The sequence below is a fragment of the Carassius carassius genome, chromosome 33 (genome assembly GCF_963082965.1).
Source record: "Carassius carassius chromosome 33, fCarCar2.1, whole genome shotgun sequence".
NCBI classification, from domain to species: domain Eukaryota; kingdom Metazoa; phylum Chordata; class Actinopteri; order Cypriniformes; family Cyprinidae; genus Carassius; species Carassius carassius.
Genome location: NC_081787.1, coordinates 7,899,919 through 7,920,876, shown reverse-complemented (window position 1 = coordinate 7,920,876; position 20,958 = coordinate 7,899,919). Strand labels below are relative to the sequence as shown.

Here is a 20,958-nt window from a genome sequence, read left to right as displayed (position 1 = left end):
TTTTTTAAAAAGCCACGCCTCATTCGCTGAAAATTCTTTCCTCTGGAAATCTTACACAATCCACATCAGGAGTCAAATTAATAACCTGTCTACAGTCCTCCTTGAGAATATAAAAGTCATACTGCATAATTTGCCGACCCAAATTACCTTATTCATAACTTCAGTAAGCACTGGTAGCTAATTTAAATATATAACACTTTTCAAAAGCAAAAATGGCTGATATGGGCCTCAGGATAGCAGAAGCATTTTGAAGCACGGTGATAAGTGATAAGTTATAGACGTATATGTGTCATGATGTTTTATATGGGTTTTCTGCTCAGCTGTGCTTGAAATGGAACAAACGGTTACAGTGGCAGTCACACCATGTCCCTCTCTCTGCATCACTGCCACAGAGGTGTCAGGTGAGGAGCACTGACCTGCTTTGCACTCCAACATGTGTGGATATGTGAACATGTTGACATCTCCTGGTAGCATAAAACTCAGGTGCGGTGTGTTGTGAGCACTGGAAATCATCTTGAAGCTGAAGTGTATTGAAGTGTACTAATCATCCCAGAGTTGAAATGTAATCTACTGTATTACCTGCTTTGATCACAGTTTCATTGTCAGTAGCACACAATGAACTTTTAGCTGGTATAAATGGAGTGCACAGAATTGAAGTCCGCACAAAATGGAAATTGAGGTCATCTTCCCTATTGTGACTTATGTCCAAGTGAAACGACCTCTCAAACGAGAAATTTGATTTTACCCATCGTGAATTGATTGGATATTGGTAATTGCTGTGATAGGGGAAGTTCTTGACATTTTTAGGTAGGCTTCAGCACCCCTATCAGTAATTGCCTGATTAAAGGGAAAGTTCACCCAAGAATGAAAATTCTGTCATCATTTACAAACTCATGCCACTCCAAACATGTTTGACTTTTTCATCTGTGGAACATAAAAGAAGATTTATGAAGAATATTGGTAAACCAGCACTGTTTTTAGTTCCTAAAAACTACATACAAATAATATAGTGGACTCAATTGGAGCCAAAACGGGTTGGTTGTAAACATTGTTGAAAATATCTTTGTGTTCTACAGAATAAAATAAATAAATAATAATAATTCAGGTTTAGACATGAGGGTGAGTAAATTACACTATTATAACAAGTTTTAAAGTTGTTAATTTCCTCTTTATTTACATTTTAATTATTCAGTAGTATGTGCTTCTTCTCATGTTTTCTATGAGAAACATTCATAAACTTTCATTATATACATTTTAAACTGCTGACATCATCACACTCATAATTTGCCTTTAAAAGCCACATGCTGCCCTCAACAGCTGGTACGTGAAACATGACAAGAATAACAATCTGTACATGTAACTGTTCATATTATTGGAGGAACGAATGCATTCTGATATCACAAAACAGTAGATTACCAGACGTAACAAAATCAATGACAACAACAGAATTAATAAAACTGGCATATTCAAACAATGTAAACATATGAAATATTCATATGGGTGAATGCACCTGAAACCCTTTTAACATTCTTATTCAAAAACAGCAAATGCATTAACTTAACACTCCACTCCTCTATAAAATAAAGGCAAAAAGAACTGATTGCATGGTGTTGTTTATCTGTGTTTGCTACAGACTACAGACTGTGGTTAAAAATGAAAATGCCTAAGAAAGCACAAAAAGCATTGTTTTAAGACAGAACGGTGGTTCTTGCATTTTTTCTTGCATTTTGGGAAATGAGATCCTTTTGCATAATTTCTCTTCAGAATCCTTCTGTCTTTAATATGTGTGCTCCATACAGATGATCACATTTTACTGATATTTGTCTAAAGTCTGGCTTTAGACTGATCATCACAGCACAGCAAAAGGCCATTAGAAAAATCACTTGGAAGAAATTATATTAAAAACATATCTTAAGAATGGCCTATGTTCCATCAGACAATTTCCAGCACATTACTCACTGTCATATCGCAAATGATTCCACGTGCCATGCATAATGCATCAGTGTGAATCTTTAGAGGCTCCCTGCAGATTGCCAATGTCTCTGACTGCAGGTTTATCTATCCTATATTCACTGAAGAAAATACAAAACTGTTGTTACCTTCTGCTGTGCAGATTTCACTTTTACACAGGTGTTGTGTCCCCTGTCATCTTTCTGTCACTTCAGTCAAGCCACTGATTAATTAATAAAGCCTGATTGGGGTGTTTTTAACGCATACGGTTCTGGATCTCATTACCACGGCATTGTTCTTTCAGGTGCTATGTAATGCTTCTATTAAACCAACCAAGCTAAGAGAGAGATGGAGATGGAACTGCTCTGATCTTTAGGGGGTAATTGAAGAAACGATCACCTTGCTTCTGTCATTATCATGGGAATCTGAGAATGACTGTGCCATCATCATATGTCAGTGCTACCATTTCTTCTCGTTCTTCTCTCGACATCCGCTCCAATATGTCCTCCTGAATAGCTATCTTTCACTTTTATTCTTTTCCCCCAGCCTTTGTAATGACTGAGAGATGAAGCAGAGGATGCCAAGATTCTAGGCAATAACAATAAAACGCTTCTGGTGAGAAAGAGGGAAAGCAATAAGAGTGGAGTGTACTCCTAGCGTGCCAGCAAGCAGCCCTGAGACGCCTGAGAATCATTCCATCTGCTTCAACTCCATTTTCACTGTTGTGGATTACACAAAATATTGATGGAATTAGAGAATTAAAAAGGAAGTGGTGGTTTAGCATCTGCAGATATTTGGCTATTTGACTCTAATTTTCTGTCAGGGGTCTGAGAGAGCTACTGATTCGATAACTCACTTCAGAGGTTCTGCATGACACTGTTCAACGCAGTGATTTTAGCATTTAAACTAAAATCACTGGAAGAAGTCTATGATAGGAAGAAAACAGCCAATTACACAGATGAGAACAACTTTTTTGGAAACTTCATTCATCAAGGATGCATTAATTTTAACAAATGCAACAGTAAAGACTTTTACTTTGTTTGAAAAAAAATAAATTATGTTCTTTTGAACTTTATGTACATCAAAGAATTCTGGAAAAATGTATCATGGATTCCAAGCAGTTTCAACTCTGATAATAATAAAGAATTTCCTGAGCGGCTGAGCGGATGATTTTCTGAAGGATCACGTGACACTGACACTTCCAAAGAAAGAAGGTGTAACTTTTATTTCCACTTTAGTATTGCTGCCGTAACCATATTGTGGAGATGCTGTGTGTTTTGTTGCGAGTCAAACTACTTTGTTTGGTCTTCCCAAAAAAGACACACAACTAGAAATCACTGTTCCAGAACAGTACAAACCACATATTGGGGTGATCATGTTCATATGAGAGTACCGGGTTCCATGTATTTTTGTGATTGTGTAATCCACTTGTTATCAAGCTTATTAGTTGTTTCTGTCATATCTATATTGCTTCGAGACTTCTCTGAGGCTTGGAACCCAAAGGTTTGTATGTTTACACGTGCAGCATTTATAGTTTATTAACCTCAGTGGCATGACATCAGTTCCTCCCCTACTGAGGGCTGCAGGGAAATCTTTAATGGCTTCAAAGTGTTCTGCTGTTTCCATAGAAACAGCAATAAAAGCAATTAAATGTGATGTGCAAAAAAGTGTACGTAGATCCATCATTTTGAATAGCCCTTGAAATTCCATCAGTCTTTGCCTCAGATTGACTTGCTCTCTGTGTGAATCTCTGAAATGTTCACATGCTTTGTACATTTGATTTTGCTCTCCAGTTATCCCATCATGGTATCTATGGCATCAGGGGGAGGGTGGCAGAGAGAGAGAGGCTCCACTCTGATGCATGGCACATTAGTGGGTATTTGCATAATGTCTCCAGGCCTTATTAGAGCCCTGCAGAAATGCTTTAGGGAGGATCTCATGGGCCTGATCCTGCACTGATGTGTTTCGCACCCTACACTACTTCCAGTGCAAATGAGTCACACATGTGAACAAATTAGCTTCAAATCAGTTCCCAGTCCAGTCCTTCATCACAACCAATCGGCATACAACAGAACCCAACCTCCACCATATATGCACATGATTTTACTAAAGTATATTTTTATAAAAGTATTTTTTTTTTGTCAGAATAGTTAAAATAGATATCACAGTGCATTAATGCATTGTACAACCTATAGCCTATTTGTTTTGGGCAGCACTTTGGCTCAGCTTCTGTTTCTTTTCTGTGTGCTTTTTGCGATAAGTACATTTTAACTTGACACAACATACTTTTGGCTTTGTGGTTTATGTTTAACAGCTTTTAGACCTTCAGGTGCCCACGTAGAGGTCACTGGAGATCTCCATTAGCTCCAGAACAATAATGAATAAGCAGTCGTGTAAGAATGAGGGGTTAATCAAAACAAGCCTGCAGTGAGCCATAAAAGAGAAAGCATAATTTCTTTGTACACCTCTTCTCACAAATATTCACAAAATACTGTGTACAAAACACAGTACTGTCTCTAAATATCTTCTTTTGTGTCCTTTGTCTTTTGTGAACAGCACAACATGACTTCAGGCTCTGATTGAGCCAGCAACGGAGACCGAAAGGTAGTGAAACAAAAATCTTCAATAGGAATGAGCTGTATCTGTGTATATTGTACAGCATGGATGCTTGGGGTTAAAAGAAGATGTAACAATCAGTATCTTCCTCTGCACGTCTTTTGCCTTCAGCTGTGTCTTTCTCTCCTACTCAATCTCACATAGAGCGTGAATGAAAGCGCATGAAGTCGGCGCTCTAACAGATCACTTCATTGTTCTACTTTTTTTTTGCCCACGCCTGATCAGAGAATTAATTCATTTTGCAGCAATTAGTAGGCCATCCCTGATCCAGAAATGTTGTGGCCCTTCACATTTTTTAATTGTTATCAACAACCATAGCTCACACATGAGGAGTACTAATGAGAAAGGGACCAATGTTGTTGATACCATGTTGACAAATAAAATCACATTTAATGTAACTGCATATACTGTAGGAAGGTTAATTAAGCATTTTATATTTTTATATATATATATATATATATATATATATATATATATATAAAGAAAAAAATATATCTCTCTAGATCTCTACAAAGCATCTGTAATCTGATCACTGCCCCTTTTCTGATACAGGCCTGAATATGACAGTTATGACAGTATTAGTGCTAAGCTGTTTAGTCTAGGTCACCAGTATATGTAGTTGCTGATTGACCAGCATGGGTTGCTTGTGTTTCCATCAGGCTTCTTAATTAATTCATTCATTTATGTGACTCACAAAAAAAAAAAAAAAAAAACCTGGCTGATGAGGGATCGATTTAAATAAGAAATAAAATGTCTGTTTACATCTTGATTTTTACTTCTAATTTTAACGCTTGTTTCATCTTATCTTAAATAATTTGGGCAATTAAGTACTGGCTTAAGGTAACAGTTTAACTTTTTTACAGTGCACCTGTTGATATTGCAGCATGGAGAATGCATAGTTTTGTTTTTTCCTGTCTGACTCAAATATCTTATTACGTTGGCCATAAAAAAAATCCCTAATTCCTTTCCTTGGTTGTCCATGGATACTGAGTGGAGATGCATCTTCAAAGGACTTCTCGCACATTCATTTGCATTTCCTGTGCTAATAAAAAGCACTATCAGCACTCTCCACCCCTCAGCTACACCCACAGCCCTGCTTTGTCTCGCCCTTTCCTGGGGTCTGACCACCAGACACCGAGCTTGAGCTCAGCCATTACAAGGCAATGAAAAACAAGAGAGGTTTTTTCACCTTCGGTCACTTGGGAGCAAGAGCCACTGGGAGCCTCACTAATTGGGCTAGCAACAAAGGACTGAAGCAACCCCATGGCCTTAGTGCTCCAGATGTGAGCTGAAAGCACAGCTATTGATGGAATGAGTGAATGGTGGGATGTGCCTGCTACTGTCTAATGGGAGACCGTATTTGTGGTATGAACTGAGAAGGGTTTGCTTCTTCAGTCAAACAGCTGCCCTTATTCTCTGGTGACAGTTGAGACGGAAAAGGCTTTTGAATTCCCTCTTCCCTCATCTCTGTTACCATAGTTGCATCTATGCTCTTATCTTTGCCTGGGCAGCACAATCCCGTGTGAACTCAGAAGGAGAAGGGAGAAAAGAAAGCAGTATGATGGCAAAAGTGCTAATCAGTGGGAAAATGTGCTGTGCTTTTCCCACTGCACAACACTGAGGCTCACAGAAAATGTAGGTTGGTGTTGCATCAATATTTAAAAGCCATATATGCATACAGATATACAGTCCACATAATTCGGGTTCAGTATGACCCAGACTCCATTTCATGATCTGAGACAATCTGAGAGATTGGTCAAGCTAAACCAGATCAGGCTCTGCTGCTGTGCTGAAAAAAAAAGAACTTTCAGAGCAACTCTTAAGGGGATTTTGCATGGTATATAACAAGAGTCAAGCTTTGATTGCCGTCTTGCTTCCTCTAATTTTATACAGGCTATTTCCATGCACAAGATGATGTAGAAAGATGACCACTACTACGTCAGCTCAATGCATATTTGAGGCAATTATCGTAAATATTGTTTTCTGTGTTGCTCATAAAATTGAAATATTTACGTAATTTGCCATTTAGTCCTCTATAAAATGGGTTATATTTCCATATTTAATTATGTATAGAACCCAGCCTAAAGGTGTGTTCACATTAGTGAAATGTTGGCATAATTTCAGTCAAAAAAAGGTCTGTTGTGAATATATTCTTCTGCAAGGGTGGTTTTGTAGCATGCTGTTCCTAATGTAAGGAGCATTCACACCACAATTATGAGATTCTGACATCAACATCCTGTCCTCATTGAACTCATATTTTCAACTTAACTCTTAATTTTCTGAAAGTTTTGACTTTTAACACCTGCAGATATACTCAAAAATGGCATATTAAAATGCAGTAGTAGTTATCTTGCAATCTTTATGTGTAATAATTTCTATAATTGACTCTTGTTAATGTCTTAATGCAAGACTGATCTGAAAATAAATTGAATACATAATACTGAAGCACAGCTCACTCACGTCACTTTAAAACCAAACATCTTTCTGCTGGTCAACTTTGTGTGACCAGCTTGGTCCTGTTCTAAAATCTGCATGTGGAAATCTTTCATCCTCACACAAAATTCACTATTGCATGGATTTCTATTGAAATTATTAGACTTTACTAGTAAAAATTCACAGAATTTCTCAATTTTAATTTCTCACTTATTTATTTACTCACTGTTCCTTACATGGTCAATGTTACATAGAACATTTTATAAAGCGATTTCAGACACATCAGATCTGAAGGGTATATGAATTAAAGTTAAATGCCATATGTTTGGTTGTGACTAAAATCATCTCTGATTGGCTAGTGACGTGGCAGCCTTGAAAAGTATATACTGTATACTGCCTCTTATTATATATTTTTTTAAACAATAAGCTAAACAGATGTTATTCCACAATAAAAAATAGCAAACTAAATTTTGGTTAATGATTTGTAAAGTGTAATTGTTTGATGGGGTGGTGAAATACTCCTGAATCAATGATATGTGTACAATGAGGTAATTCTTTGTTTCTTTCTGTGTTTATTCAGCAGGGATCTGAGTGTGTGCCAGGAATCTGTGTCTTGCTCTCTCTGTGGAGTGACATTGACGACTCTCTCTTCTGACACTCCTCTGGGGTGGCCCGATTCCTCTCATCCATCCATGCACTTGTCTGCCGTGTTGACAAAGCTTTGCAGGTCTCTCTCCATCAACACCACCACCTGACAGCACTGCGTTTTACGCCACATGGAAGACTGTTGCAGAGTCGGGTAATAGGTTTGCTGACACAAACTATGCAGGTCAATAAAACTCAAAGATGTTTCTGGCTCTGGGAAATGTCTTTCCTGTAATTTCTGCACCGTGATGTAGCTCTTTGAGGGAATGGGGTCTTTAATATTGACCTTTGGCTATACACAGACACCGAACTCTGGTTATTTCAAGCCATTATAAAGTCTGACACCCACAAGAAATTTTGAAAGGCTCACTTTGAAATAGTCACAGCAGTCACTACCTCCCATTAAGACATTTCATAAGTTTCCTTTAAAAAAAAAAAAAATGTCCCACTAGGATTTTTTTTTTCAATCTGACAAATATCAGATTGAAAGATCTTGTATAGTTTTTTCATGCAGTGCTGTAAGTTTTTATTTATTTACTTATAATCAGTAAATAAGTCAGTAGTGCTGAAACCCTATTGAAATTGTTAGAATGGCCAAGGATCAGCAATCTCCATGTAAAACTGATCGGGCAGACCAAACCGTACACCTTAGAGACTTGAAACTTGGAGGGATGGTAGTACTCACAGTGTGTACAACTTCACCAAGGCTCGCCCTAATCGGTCTGACAGGGGTGCTACGGTGATCAAAAGTTCAAGTAGAACTCCTAAACCATTATTCGCAGGCTCAATTGCCTTATGTCGTTGGAATCCTTGGCTCATGTCGGACAAAATGCCTTAGATTCAACCATCACCCTGGCAAAATTTTCAGATACTTTGGATGTTTTGAAAAACCTACTTTACTAGTCCTAAGTTTTTCGCTCAATTGGTACCAAACCATTGAAGAAAGATTCTCTGGATAGTGAATATAAATAACTATAAAAACAAAACAAAAAAAAACTTTCACTATCGCAAAACCTTCAAAAGGGGCAGGGCTGCTTTTAATAAAATGTCTATAACTATTGCATGGAATGAGATATCTTCGCTGAACCCAGAACACTTATGTAAGAGCTCAATCTGAGGTCACATGAAAAAGATGGCGGAGCTTAACCACTTGGTGGCACTATAAGAGGGGGAAAAAAACATAAAAATGGCTATAATAACGCAACCATTTGTTCAATCAACTTAATCAACAAATTGGTATGCACTGTCTTGGTCCAAAGTGCCACAAGTGTCTATAAGGATATTTGCTTATCTCAAAAAACATGGCAGCCATTGGCCAATGACGTTTGAGCTTGGGCCTGTTTGACTCATGGTCCTAAAGGCCTGTGAGAAATTTAAAAGAAATTGGCCACTGGGGGTAGATATCACATTTTTCAAGGGCGTAAACCATTGTATATTGCACGGTTTTTCCACATAAAAAAAACTAATCGCTTGTTAAATAATAATAAATAAAAAAAACTTTTGTGAACTAGTCCTCAGTCTTGAAAAAACACTACAGTATAATTATCTGGACTCTCTAGGTCAATAATTATCAAAATTGCATGTCCAAAATATACCCTAAAGCCTAAACAAAACCTAAAAACTTCACAAATCTAGGTGAGAGGTGACAAGTGATTCTAAACAAGCATGCGAAGTTTTATGGCACCATAACAGTCATACATTTAAATATCATAATTTTTCTCTGAAAAAAAACCTGGATTTACCAAGCATGCCTTATTTAATAAATGATTTAGGTGGTTACAGGCTTGCTAAATAATATGTAATGTCTTTTTTCATGTGCTTAAACACATTAAAGAGATTGAACCCCAATAATTGCTGCTTGCAGCTATTATATATATATATATATATATATATATATATATATATATATACTTTTTTTAGTTTCCAACAGTTGAACCCCTCCGGGTGATTTGTGGTTTAAAAATGAACATGATAGTCAGTCATTATCTCTCTGACATGTTTTTTTCCTATCAGTATTTCATATAATATTTTCCCTTTATAGAAAATGCCCATTGTAATTAGGTCTTTCAAAGGTCTTTTGTTCAAGTAGGGTGCTATAAACCACATCATGGTAATTAACCCCAATAATTGACATGAGACCTTTACAAGATCCGAGAGCTTTAATCTCATGTAAATACAGGACAAGAATAGTTGAATCCTTTTATACATAACTTTAGGTGCAGGAAATGCATATGTCACACTTAAAGGTCATCTAGGCCATCTACAAACATACAGCACACTCTAATTACAAAAAAACGCAGCATCTCTTAGGCATGAGCTCTTGTTCATATATAATTATTTTAATGAATTCCAATGTAATGTAATGTGCACTGCAAACTATTTCAGGACACTCTGGTGCCTTTTTTTTAACATCCCAACCTCAGGATGAATGTAGGCCATGCTGTTTGAGGACAAGTAAAACATTGGACTGAAACTATGCTGATGATGATACATCTAGATTTTGCTTTGGCACATTATCTTTATTATAAGATATGTGTAAACATTGTTGTCTTAAAAGTTGCTGCTTGTGATCAGGGAAAGCCCTATGTGGAGTAAGTTCAGACTATAACTCTGTAACTCTGGCTGCAACATAGGCCGTGTTACACATTATGATGGTCTCACAGGGAAAGAAAAAGACAAATTCTTCAGTGAATTCCATGTGTAATTACAAAAAAAACCTACATAATGTAGGTTTCCAGAAAACACCTACACAGCGACCATATATTAAAGATTTCAGACTTTCTTCCAAAACTGAATTTCCAAGCATAGAGTATTTATGATTAGTCAGAGCCTTTTCTCTTTCTGTCATTCGCTTCATTCATTCATCCTGTCGCTCACTTTTTGTATGGCATGCAGTCGATTGCATCAGACAGCCAAGCGATTGAGATCATTAGGTGAACTGATTTAATGAACAGGAAGCGTCCTGCTTGGCCATGGCAGGTGTGCAATACTCACACAGACAGGCACTAATTGATTTCTCAGCTAGTAATTTGCCTGGATAAATATATGAGGGTCCAACACCTCAAGAGAGCGAGCCGTCAACTCAGGTGGCTGCGAAGGTGCTAGCACAGTGCATGAGGCATGATACGCGAATCCATCAACACTAAAAGAGCGTCTTTGTTTACCTCGTATGGCCTCACAGCATTCTCGCCTGTTGCCACGGAGACTCTTATATCACAGTCTGGGTCTAAAAAAATAGCAACGTATGATGGCTGAAATCAAGAGTGGCTACTCTATTGTATACAACATGACATGGTTTTGCCTCTTTGGTTTTGATCTTGTCCATCTCCTGCCTGTTTTTTGTGACCTTCACAATACCATTTTATTATTATTATTATTATTATTATTATTATTATTATTATCAGGAGATATGCTAAAAAAGATTATTGGCTAAGAAATACAGACAATTGTTTTCCAGATTTTTTGGCCCAGTTTGAAGTTTGGATGAATTGGCTCCAGTTAGCAATTTCAATCAATAGGAAATTAAAGATTTTTTAGAAAATCACACGTACAGTACAATGATTTTTAGCTGCAGATTATTCCATCCAGTCAGAGTAAATCAAACACGTTTTGTAAGGTTTTTTTTCTTTTCTCATAGCAACAAGGTACATGTTTCTGCTTGAGTTTGTTGTGTGAAAGGCTGGTAGTGTGTTATCCTCAGTCATTTATTGTTTAATGCCCAGTGTTTCTCTGTAACCATTTACAAAGTCAGCAAATGATGCCTAGTGTTTAAAAATCTTTTCTGATTTTAAAAGTCATGTAGTGTATTTCAGCCTTTAGTGACACATTCGAAACATGAAAAATGTAATTCAGTGTCTTTCTCTAGGTATTTGGCAGGATAAAGAAATCCTGTGCAGCTAGTGGTTCGTTCATGTCATATTAGAATCATTATATTCACAAGTTGAGCAAACATGAACACAACCGTAAAAAAGTAGTTCACTCAAAAATGAAAATTTGCTGAAAATGTTTCTTCATCGCATTTTACAAATTTGGCATTACATCAGTCTCTCGCAAATAGATCCTCTGCATGCTTCATATCATAATGATATAATTCTCAAACTTTTTAAAGTAGAACCTTTATGGGAGTAGTTGCAAGAATTGAATTCAAATGTTATTTCCTTTTAAAGTCATTATTAATTTATTTAGTTTTCAAATCTTCACTTTTCTTGAATTTTGTTCTATATAATTATACCTGATATTATGGTTCCTCGGGAGGTACCTCTTTCCAAAAGACCCTATGTGAATTAAGTGATTGGTGCGTTAGTTTTCCTAAACAGCCCCAATTTTCATTGTGATGTCACAGGTGTCCAGTATTTTTCTTTTGATATCTTAGCCCCATCAATTGCCTTCTCCCTTCTGCTCTCTGTGGGTGATGGAGAGAGGAAATGATTGACAGTCATGGTGATTGGCACTCATTATCGTAACTGCTTTGCAACCAGGTTCAATTCCATTTCACAAACACAGCTATTGCTGTCAACCGTTAATTTGTTTTGATTGATTTTTAATGCTTGTCTGCTAGTCACACTTGGACTGAAGCAACCCTGACATGTCTTGCTGCTTTACTTTAACCCACACATCTCTGTAGCAGATCACATTAATTTCCTTGTTTCCTTGCTCCTTTTATTAGTGAGAGCAAATGTTTCTCTGTTACATAACTGTTTTACTAGATGTATTTCAGCAGCTTTTTAAATGTAGATCAAAGACTAGACGTAGTTCAGAAGTAATAGCCACTTGTATATATCCGCCCATCAAATACCCTGCATCTCTTGTCTTTTATCCATCCTCGTCAATGAGAATTTCTGCGTATTAACCTTGTCTTTCTTTTCTTCCCAATGAGTGTACTAAATGATTGGCCATGTGGCAGGCAAAGTTCATAAGTATTCACAATATTTCTATTTTCCCAGAGGGAATTCATCATGAGTCGAGCGATTATAACTTGTTCCCCAAAATTTGTCATGTCTGTGTGCAGGGGTGTTCGATGTTCTGGAACCTGGTGAGGTATCGACTCCATCAATCAGTATTACCGTGGTAACGTTCTGAAAGCCCTACATCCAGCGGCAGGCAGCGGATTGGAAAGACAATTATAAATGGAACACAGAATGAGTGAGAGGAACAGATGAGGGACTTAGGCCCTTAAAAAATGCCAAGCGCACATTTCTTTGACTCACTTGTTTTCTGTCTTTCAAACAGTTTGTGTCTATTGCAGTTCTTTACAGCATAATTTGCTCCTATAGACCTGCTGTGGTTTAGAATATTCAAAAATGGGGAAATATGTTGCGTGCCACATACAAACTGAGGGATCCGGAGACAATTAAAACAAAATAATCAGCCTGATAAGGTTATTATCTACAGTCAAACTAATCTGATAATTAATTCAATCATAATACCATTACCATAACAATTTATGCAAACTTGCTTTAAATAATAAATCTTTGCCTGTCTATATCTATATGTTCTGTAGAATCCACAGACTTGTTGAACTTCATCAAGAAAACCCCCCACCGCAATCAATCACAAAGACTAAAGAAATTGCACATCAATAATCCCATTTAAGACAGAGTTAAAGTTATACTGTACATGCTTCCCAGATTCATATTGATTTTTAGCATTGACATAAGACAAAAATATGACGGATGAATTGTTTACAGTAAGGTCTATAATATGCATTTAGAAAATGGATAGGATGAATTTTCATTTTATGCCAACTTCATATTAAATATTTCAAAAAGGCTGACATGAACCGTCCCAAAAATGTTGTTTCTTGTACTCAAAATAGCATTAAAACAAATAGTCCAATGCACATGTGCAGTCCCAAGCGCATATTTCAGTTTCTATGGGAACTGGAGCTTCTAACGGCAGCTGCAGTGATACGATGACGTTACCACTTGCTCTTTTATTTATTTTTCAGAAAGTGGGACTTTTGTTTGTCTAAAAGTTTATCTAAGAAATTCACAGTCAATTCTGCTTCAAATTCGAATTCGAATTTCAATTCTATATTCTTTTCAATACCTCAATTGAAATTTAGAAACTGAAATTGAACATGGTAGATGAGAAAACCTGGTGTAAAAACCTGAACTCGTCAAAGTTCTTTTACGTAGCCTGCTGTGAGGTGTTATGTAATTAGTGGTGTTGACATGATGCTTATTCTAAGCTTATGCCAATGTTTGTGTCTTCTGGAGGAAAATATGTAAATTAAAGATATATGTACATGGAAGAATCATATGCTGCCTTTAACCGAGTTCTTTGACAGCATATGCCATCCTGCAAAAAAGATCATGTTAATTATGTAGGCCCCAGAAAAGAGTGCGTCCTTTACAGAGAGAACAAGCTGTGTGTACAACTATCAAAAAATATTACGTAATGTGTGCAACTCATTTCCCAACCCTCTAACTACTTGCTCTTTTTGCCTTGATGTCTAATAGAGGTCTTTTGGGTTGAATATGATACAGGCTTAATGAGAAAGGCTTCTTCACCTTCTCACTTTCCAATAAGTAATTGAGCTGCATGCAAGAAGCTGGTGTGGCTGACTGCAGCCCATATGTATGTGTGCCTTCCTCTTGAACTCAGATCCTAAGAAATGATACCTTCTCTTTCACACTTTGCATTTGATGGTAAGTTCTCAGATGTTCTCTTTCATTTTCTGCAGTCTCACCAGATTTTCTCGAGTCTCGTTGAGCATTCCTCGAGAGCATTGGTGCACTCTGCATGTTAATTTGAAGCACTCTTGTTTCTCGCCCCACACCAGTTTAATTGCTTAAATTTCTTTTGTCAATGACAATATGTTAATTGGGCCTGTTTGTGTGAGACAATATTAAAAAGAAAAACAATTTTTTTCCTTTAAAGAGAAATTGCTTTGGTCTGATAAATGAGTTTATCCTTAATCCTAATTAAGTCAAAGGCAGGATTTACAACCTTTTTCATAAAAAAAAGGAAAATCAAATTGACCTGACAAATTAACTAAAGTAGCATTTAAGCCGACCTTGCATTCAAAACTCCTGATGCTTAACCAGAAACTTTGTTGAGCTGAACCCTGGTAGGTTTGCTCGTAACAAAATATGACAAATAACAAAATATTTTTATTGCAGCCTCGGCCATGTTATAGTTTAACCTAAAGGTATGATGCATAATACATGGATCCATGAGAACATGATCTTGAATGGTTTGAAAATTATTTTAGTGATGCTGCAACAGTGACTGGCATATTTTTCCGGCAGTGTTTGCCAGCAGGTAATCTCTATCACACTGAAAGTGCAGTGGATTATAAATAACCCATTGTTGTTCTGAAACAGCCCGAGAGCTCTAATCTTGGCATTGCTCTCTCAAGCTCAAAGTGGCTGCGAAGCCGGCTCTGCAGCTCTAAGTAGAGATTGCCCAGCAACATTATAAAGGATGGTTTCAGTGCTTGAGCCTGCTTGTACAAACTATCACAATTTTAACTCCACATGTTGTGCCTATACCAAGGAAGATAAGAGATTTCATGATAAAGAGCATTAAAACATTTTATGATTGTTGATTTTATTGCAGTTACAACATATTTAGTTGCTCAAATTCACACGGTCTGTATGCACTGTTCACTGTTTCCTACATTGAACACACTGTTTTCAGGCTGTTACCTTGCAATCCCCTGCAACGCTATCAAACACAGACATTTACATTTATTCATTTAGCTGACGCTTTTATCCAAAGCAACTTACAATTGCTATATATATGTCAGAGGTCGCACGCCTCTGGAGCAACTAGGGGTTAAGGTTAAATGCTCAAATAATTCTACATATAATATCAGTTATACCTTTAATATATCAAATCTATACATTCACCTGGATTGGCATGTTATGGAATATTGTAAGCCTGTCTGAAACCTTAATTTCCTTATGAGGAAACTGGACAGCAGCTGTCTTCGGCTTGGGGTGCAGCAGCTGGCCTCTGTTTATGTCAGCTAGTAAAGTTTATCTACCATGTTCTAAATCAGTGGTTGTCAACCAGGAGGCCTCTGCAAACTTGAAGGCAAGATGACTTTAAATTATATGTTAAAATAGTATGCCTTAGTTAATATGATAAAAACATGTAAACTAGCATCATAGTTCCTATTTAAATTTTTCCCCACAACGACTGTTGTTTTTACTGAAGAAAATATATAGTTCTTGAAACTGCTGGTATTCATCACAGTTAATTATTTTAATCACTCCTAGGTTTTGTTGGGAAAAAAAAACAGATTTGTCATCATTACAGGAGAGGCGACCTAATGAAATATTAGAGCCCTGCGATTATTGTCTTTGACAGGGGAGGATCTTGAAGTCAAGAAGCTCTGAAATATAATTTCAAAGCATTCACTCGTGTTTGTTGACGCGTTATTCGCTATCGACTATTTGTGCGTAACAAGACGCACAGTTAGAGGGCGAGAAAGACCTCTTTGTAATTCAGTCATACAGTTTAATTGTGAACGTGAGAAGAAAGTCCACACATGGTGTTGCGCTGGAGTAGAATACGGTTATCGGAGTCCCCCCCCCCCCTCTCTCTCTCACACACACACACACACACACACTCACTCTCTCTCTGAAGGAACGGCTTGGAGAGCAACACACAAGGACGCGGCGCGAGTGCGAGCGAGGGCAGCACGCGCAGAGAGGTGCACCTGTAAACCACGCTGCTCACTCGCCGATGTGCGGATAGTGTGAGAGCATCCAGAAAACGTATAATACACCACGCGCATACCCATGCTTGGGATTTGGCTTTCTTTTTCTTCGCTAATGCAAAAGGAAATATGCAGCGAAGCCTCACACTGCTCTGCACCAGTTTTCTGGGATTGTGCTTCGGTTCCAGTTTCCCAAGTAATATCAACATAGGTGAGTGAATGACAAAAGTGAATGATGGAGAGTAGAATGATGCGTTATGAATCAAAAAATGGAAAAGGATTCATAATTATGGACTTTAACTTGTTTTACCAGAAAACTCATTAGGTTGCTTTAATGTATCGTGGGATTTAATGTATTTCTTCCCCCACAGGAGGGTTATTCCCAACCGAATCACACGAATATGAAGTGTTTCGGTTTGCGCTCTCGCATCACCAGGATATCCCTAAACTGGTACCTCAAGTGGATATGGTCAAAATGGGCAATAGCTTCTCCATGACATATGCTTGTGAGTACAACCTGTTTTACAGTGTATAGATATATATCTGTGCTGAATATCAACGCACTGCAGCTGCTGTTCGTATCTATTTGTTGCTTTGATTGCAGAATGATAAAAAAGAAAAGAAAAAGAAGTCTGTATGTGAAAGTTTTTGTCTCCCTGTTGCGCATACCTCGCGGAGATAAAAATCGATCTTATTTCTATTACAGCCTAATATATTTGATATCAAATGGGGCGCGTTTTGAATGTAGGCTACTAGCGATATGGGGTTCACAAGTGCAGAAAGTGCAGGGTTCAGACGCAAAAATGCGTATTACGCTGAATGCGCGTTACGCCTGGAATATGTCGTTGTGCAATAACCTAATTATCAAGTTAAACACATTTGTGTACGTTAGTTTTTGTTAATTTCGTTGCACCGCGCGTGCAATTAGTCTCGATGCGTCATGATGGACGCGCGCTCTTTGTCGGTGATGCATCACGAAATCGTTCTATTTAGCTCAAAATACTGATTATTTTTAATTAGTAACCATTTTTGCGTAATAGTTTTGGGGTTGTCGGTCAATTATTTTGGGTCACATGTAATTTTATGATTTAGTAGCCTGTAAGATACAGTATTTGTGTTTCTAGTCTCAAAGCGCACAACGTGTGGTAGCTTCCGATGTACAGAACAGGATCAAAGCGCTGAGAAAACAAGCATTAATAGCATATTAATTAATTAACCAATGACTTTAAGCTCTTTAGGCTCATGTCTAACAGCAACAATATAGTGAAGTTATATTTAGTTATATTCACTTTATTTAGTGTTTGTGTTAATTCCCAACAAGGGGTACTTTTGCTTTGATAAATATATAAAACAGAACTTTGAATCTTCATAAATACATTCAGTGCTAGGTGTTTTTTGATTAAAAAATTTTTTTTCATATTTGCACTTAGAAATGTTTCCAATACTTCCATTATTAATTATGTTTCTAGTTTAGTATGATGATGGGATACTTGTGCCTTACTTGTGGGAGAAAAAATGTTGGGAAACACTGCTCTATCAGACTCATTCTCTGTTTATGTTTGTTATGAAAGCATCAAAGAATATAGAGAGTGAATAGTTTTTTGTTTGTTTGTTTTGTTTTATTTTCGAATTATGACGCAAACTAGACACTTGAGTATGAAAATCAGTGTGAAAATGTCTTTCAGTTCTATAGCATGTTTTAAATATTCTTTGTTATCTAATACTCCTGAGATGCACATCAAAGAAATGCACATTCAATCTAAGCATTCATCTCCACCGAGCTACCAATATTTATTTTCTTGATAAAAATTTTGAGCTATGCATAGACCCTCCCACCTTATCCTCCTTTCAAGCATTCAGCGTGTGTCAAGACAGACCTATCATTCATCAGCACTTCATGCCTTCTCTCTGATCCTGAGAAAAACCAATTAGATTAAATGAAAACAATTGCGAAATGGCCTTATGAACAGATATTATGATGCACTTCCAAATACTAATGCGGAGGTTTCCCAACAGTGTAAACAAACTCCATTCACTGATTCTGTCTGAGCTAGAGGTGTGGTGGGATTTTAAATGGCGCGAAGAGATAAATCAGTCCCTCTATGAATTTCATTGTTCTCTCAGGTGGAAAATTCAACATGCTCATTAGTCAATGATGTTCTTGAACTTTTTCCACACCATCTTCCTTTTTTCCTCAAGATAAGACCTGTGTTATTCACTGACCCATTATGAAGCTCAGTCATATTTAAACACAGCAGCAGTTTGTCCAGAATAATTGAAGGTCTCTTTTATTGCTCTATGCTCCCGTCCTGATCTGTTGCATAGTGAATGGGCAGCCTTCGCGCAGTGTGCTGTGAGAGAAGTGCTGTGAAGGCCCCGACTCTGTGTAATGCTGAATGGCCTCTTGTGCCAGGAACTGAATGTGTGTCTGGAGACGCCTGAGGAAACTTACCCTCAGCGGTTCCCCTTCTGTGTGGGGCTCAAACCTTCCCCATCAGCTCCTGCCACCTTTACCAGAGGGGGTTGAGTACACAGAAAAAGAGGAAAGGATTGTTCTAGATTGTTTGGTTACCAACATTCTCCAAAATTTCTGAAAAGCACTCATTTACTTTGTTGTAAAACAGCGGGATAAAGTTACAATGTTTGCCTACTGGGATTTGATCTTGTAAGAGGAACTTTGAAATATTTTAATGCTAAATAATTTAGGTTTCTGGATAGAATCAGAATCAATCTCAACAGAACCTGAGGGCTAAGACTAACTTTTGTGGTTTAAAGTCAGACATATTGTGTGTGGTACTATTGTTCATTAATATATGAAATACAGTGTCAGTTAAATACAATAACTATTGATTTCCCAAAGCCACGTTTGATTTCATTTCTGCTGCTGTCTGTGTTTTCCCCGGTTGGATGGTGAGTCTTATTACTTTAAGACGAAGTAAATTTAGATATCCTCTATATATAGAGAGTAATATTAACCAGATGCTTGATGGTAAACAAATAATTAAAATAGATAATAAACCAGACAGATTTTTTTTTACGTTCACTCTCCCACTTTCCTGGAATAGACACATTTTCGCTTTCAGTTTCCAAAGAATGTGTCTGTATAAAGGTGGAATGCAATTTATTCGCTGATCTCCAACCATCTCACTGACATTTGAAGTCCTCAAAGCTAATAGTACATTCCTTTATTTGATCCGTGAGCAGAATTAGAGCTGATCAATAGCCGGACCCCATGCAAAGACTCAATCAATATGAGATGTTCACTTATTCCTACATGCAAAGCCTAAAGAGCCCACTTAAAAATCTATGGGAGAGTATGCATTCATAGACCTCCAAGAGAAAAAGCCTTCAGGCCTGAAGAATATTCGCACACTTCAAGACAAAGAACTGAATCGAGTGTATTTACTGGTGCTATATTTTGATCTGCACTGATTTGATATGCACTGAGTGAAGTCTCATAATATAATGATCTAAATGAAGCAACTCTTTGTTTGTTTTTTTGCTGCTGTTGAAGAGTAGTATGTGTGTGTGTTTTTTCTTTTATTAGGTGTTTCACAATATGTAGTTTACAGCTTTGCATCTGATGTGATAGCTCTTGGGAGACGCTGTAAACATGCATCAGAGTATCTCAGAAAGCAGCAGCGGTTTCTGTCATAAGCCTGAAATGTCTTTTAGTGTTTTGCACTGAGAAGAAAATAATAACCCTATGCAGCGAGTCTTTCTGCATGTTGTACAGTCACGGAGACATGCGTACAGCAGCAAGGTAGTGGATTTCTAGGATTGTGTGTGTTATGGGAATTTGCTCTGGGGTGTTGTGTTATTGTGTAACAAGAGGCCTGAAGGGGTGGGAAGGATCACCCTCAATAACCAAATCTCCCGGAACAACAAGACCTCCAGATCCTGAATGAGTAAATGATCTGGATGGGATTCGCTAAAGCAAGAAATTCAATTAAAGTGCCAAGAGCTTCAGTCCATAAATTTCCTTAGCAGAAAAAGTTCTGAACAATCGATAAAAAAATCAACATTATAAATTTGAATTGGATGAGCCACACTCAAAGCCGCTGTGCACCTGTGACCACACATCAGTTGAATTCAGTATTACATGTTGTGCTGTTACTTTGCAACCGTAAACAACCTACAGTTAGCCTCTTAATCACTTCCATTATAATCAATGTGCTGTCTACCCCGTTACAGAAGAATCTCTAGCAGCTGACACATTTCTTCCGTCGCATGGCAGTGAAATTGTGTAAAATAAAAAAAAATGTCAGCTTTAATGTTGCCTATGGAGTTTGTATCTTAACAGTCCCATATGGAGAAAAAAAGTGAGCAGTTCAACTGTTTGAAATAATAAGAAATGTTTCTTGAACAGCGAATCAGCATATTATAAATGATTTCTGAAGGATCATGTGTCACTAAAGACTGGAGAAATGTTGCTGAAAAATCAGCTTTGCTATCACAGGAATAAATTACTATACACTTTAAAATATATTACTATAGAAAACAGTGATTTTAAACTGTGATGATAATGCTTCACAATATTAATAATAATGTCGTTACTGTATTTTCAGTCAAATACATGCAACCTTGGTGAGCATAAGGGAATTCTTACAAAAACATAAAAAAAAAAAAAATTGTACCAACCT

At 37.3% G+C, this 20,958-nt stretch overlaps 1 protein-coding gene across 5 annotated transcripts in view; it reads left to right on the top strand.

The window, feature by feature from the left end:
• The first annotated feature begins 16,055 nt into the window (after positions 1–16,055).
• The window catches only part of LOC132113667 (glutamate receptor 1-like), a 60,852-nt gene continuing 55,949 nt past the window's right edge, over positions 16,056–20,958 (top strand). For 2 of the 5 annotated variants that reach the window (XM_059521550.1, XM_059521552.1), the window contains exons 1-2: positions 16,062–16,526; positions 16,687–16,821. In XM_059521550.1, the coding sequence (XP_059377533.1) occupies positions 16,445–16,526; positions 16,687–16,821 (217 nt within the window). In that variant the 5' untranslated portion in view covers positions 16,062–16,444. Of the gene's footprint in view, positions 16,527–16,686; positions 16,822–20,958 lie in introns of all 5 variants that reach the window. The other 3 variants (XM_059521551.1, XM_059521549.1, XM_059521548.1) reach the window with 3 other exon arrangements.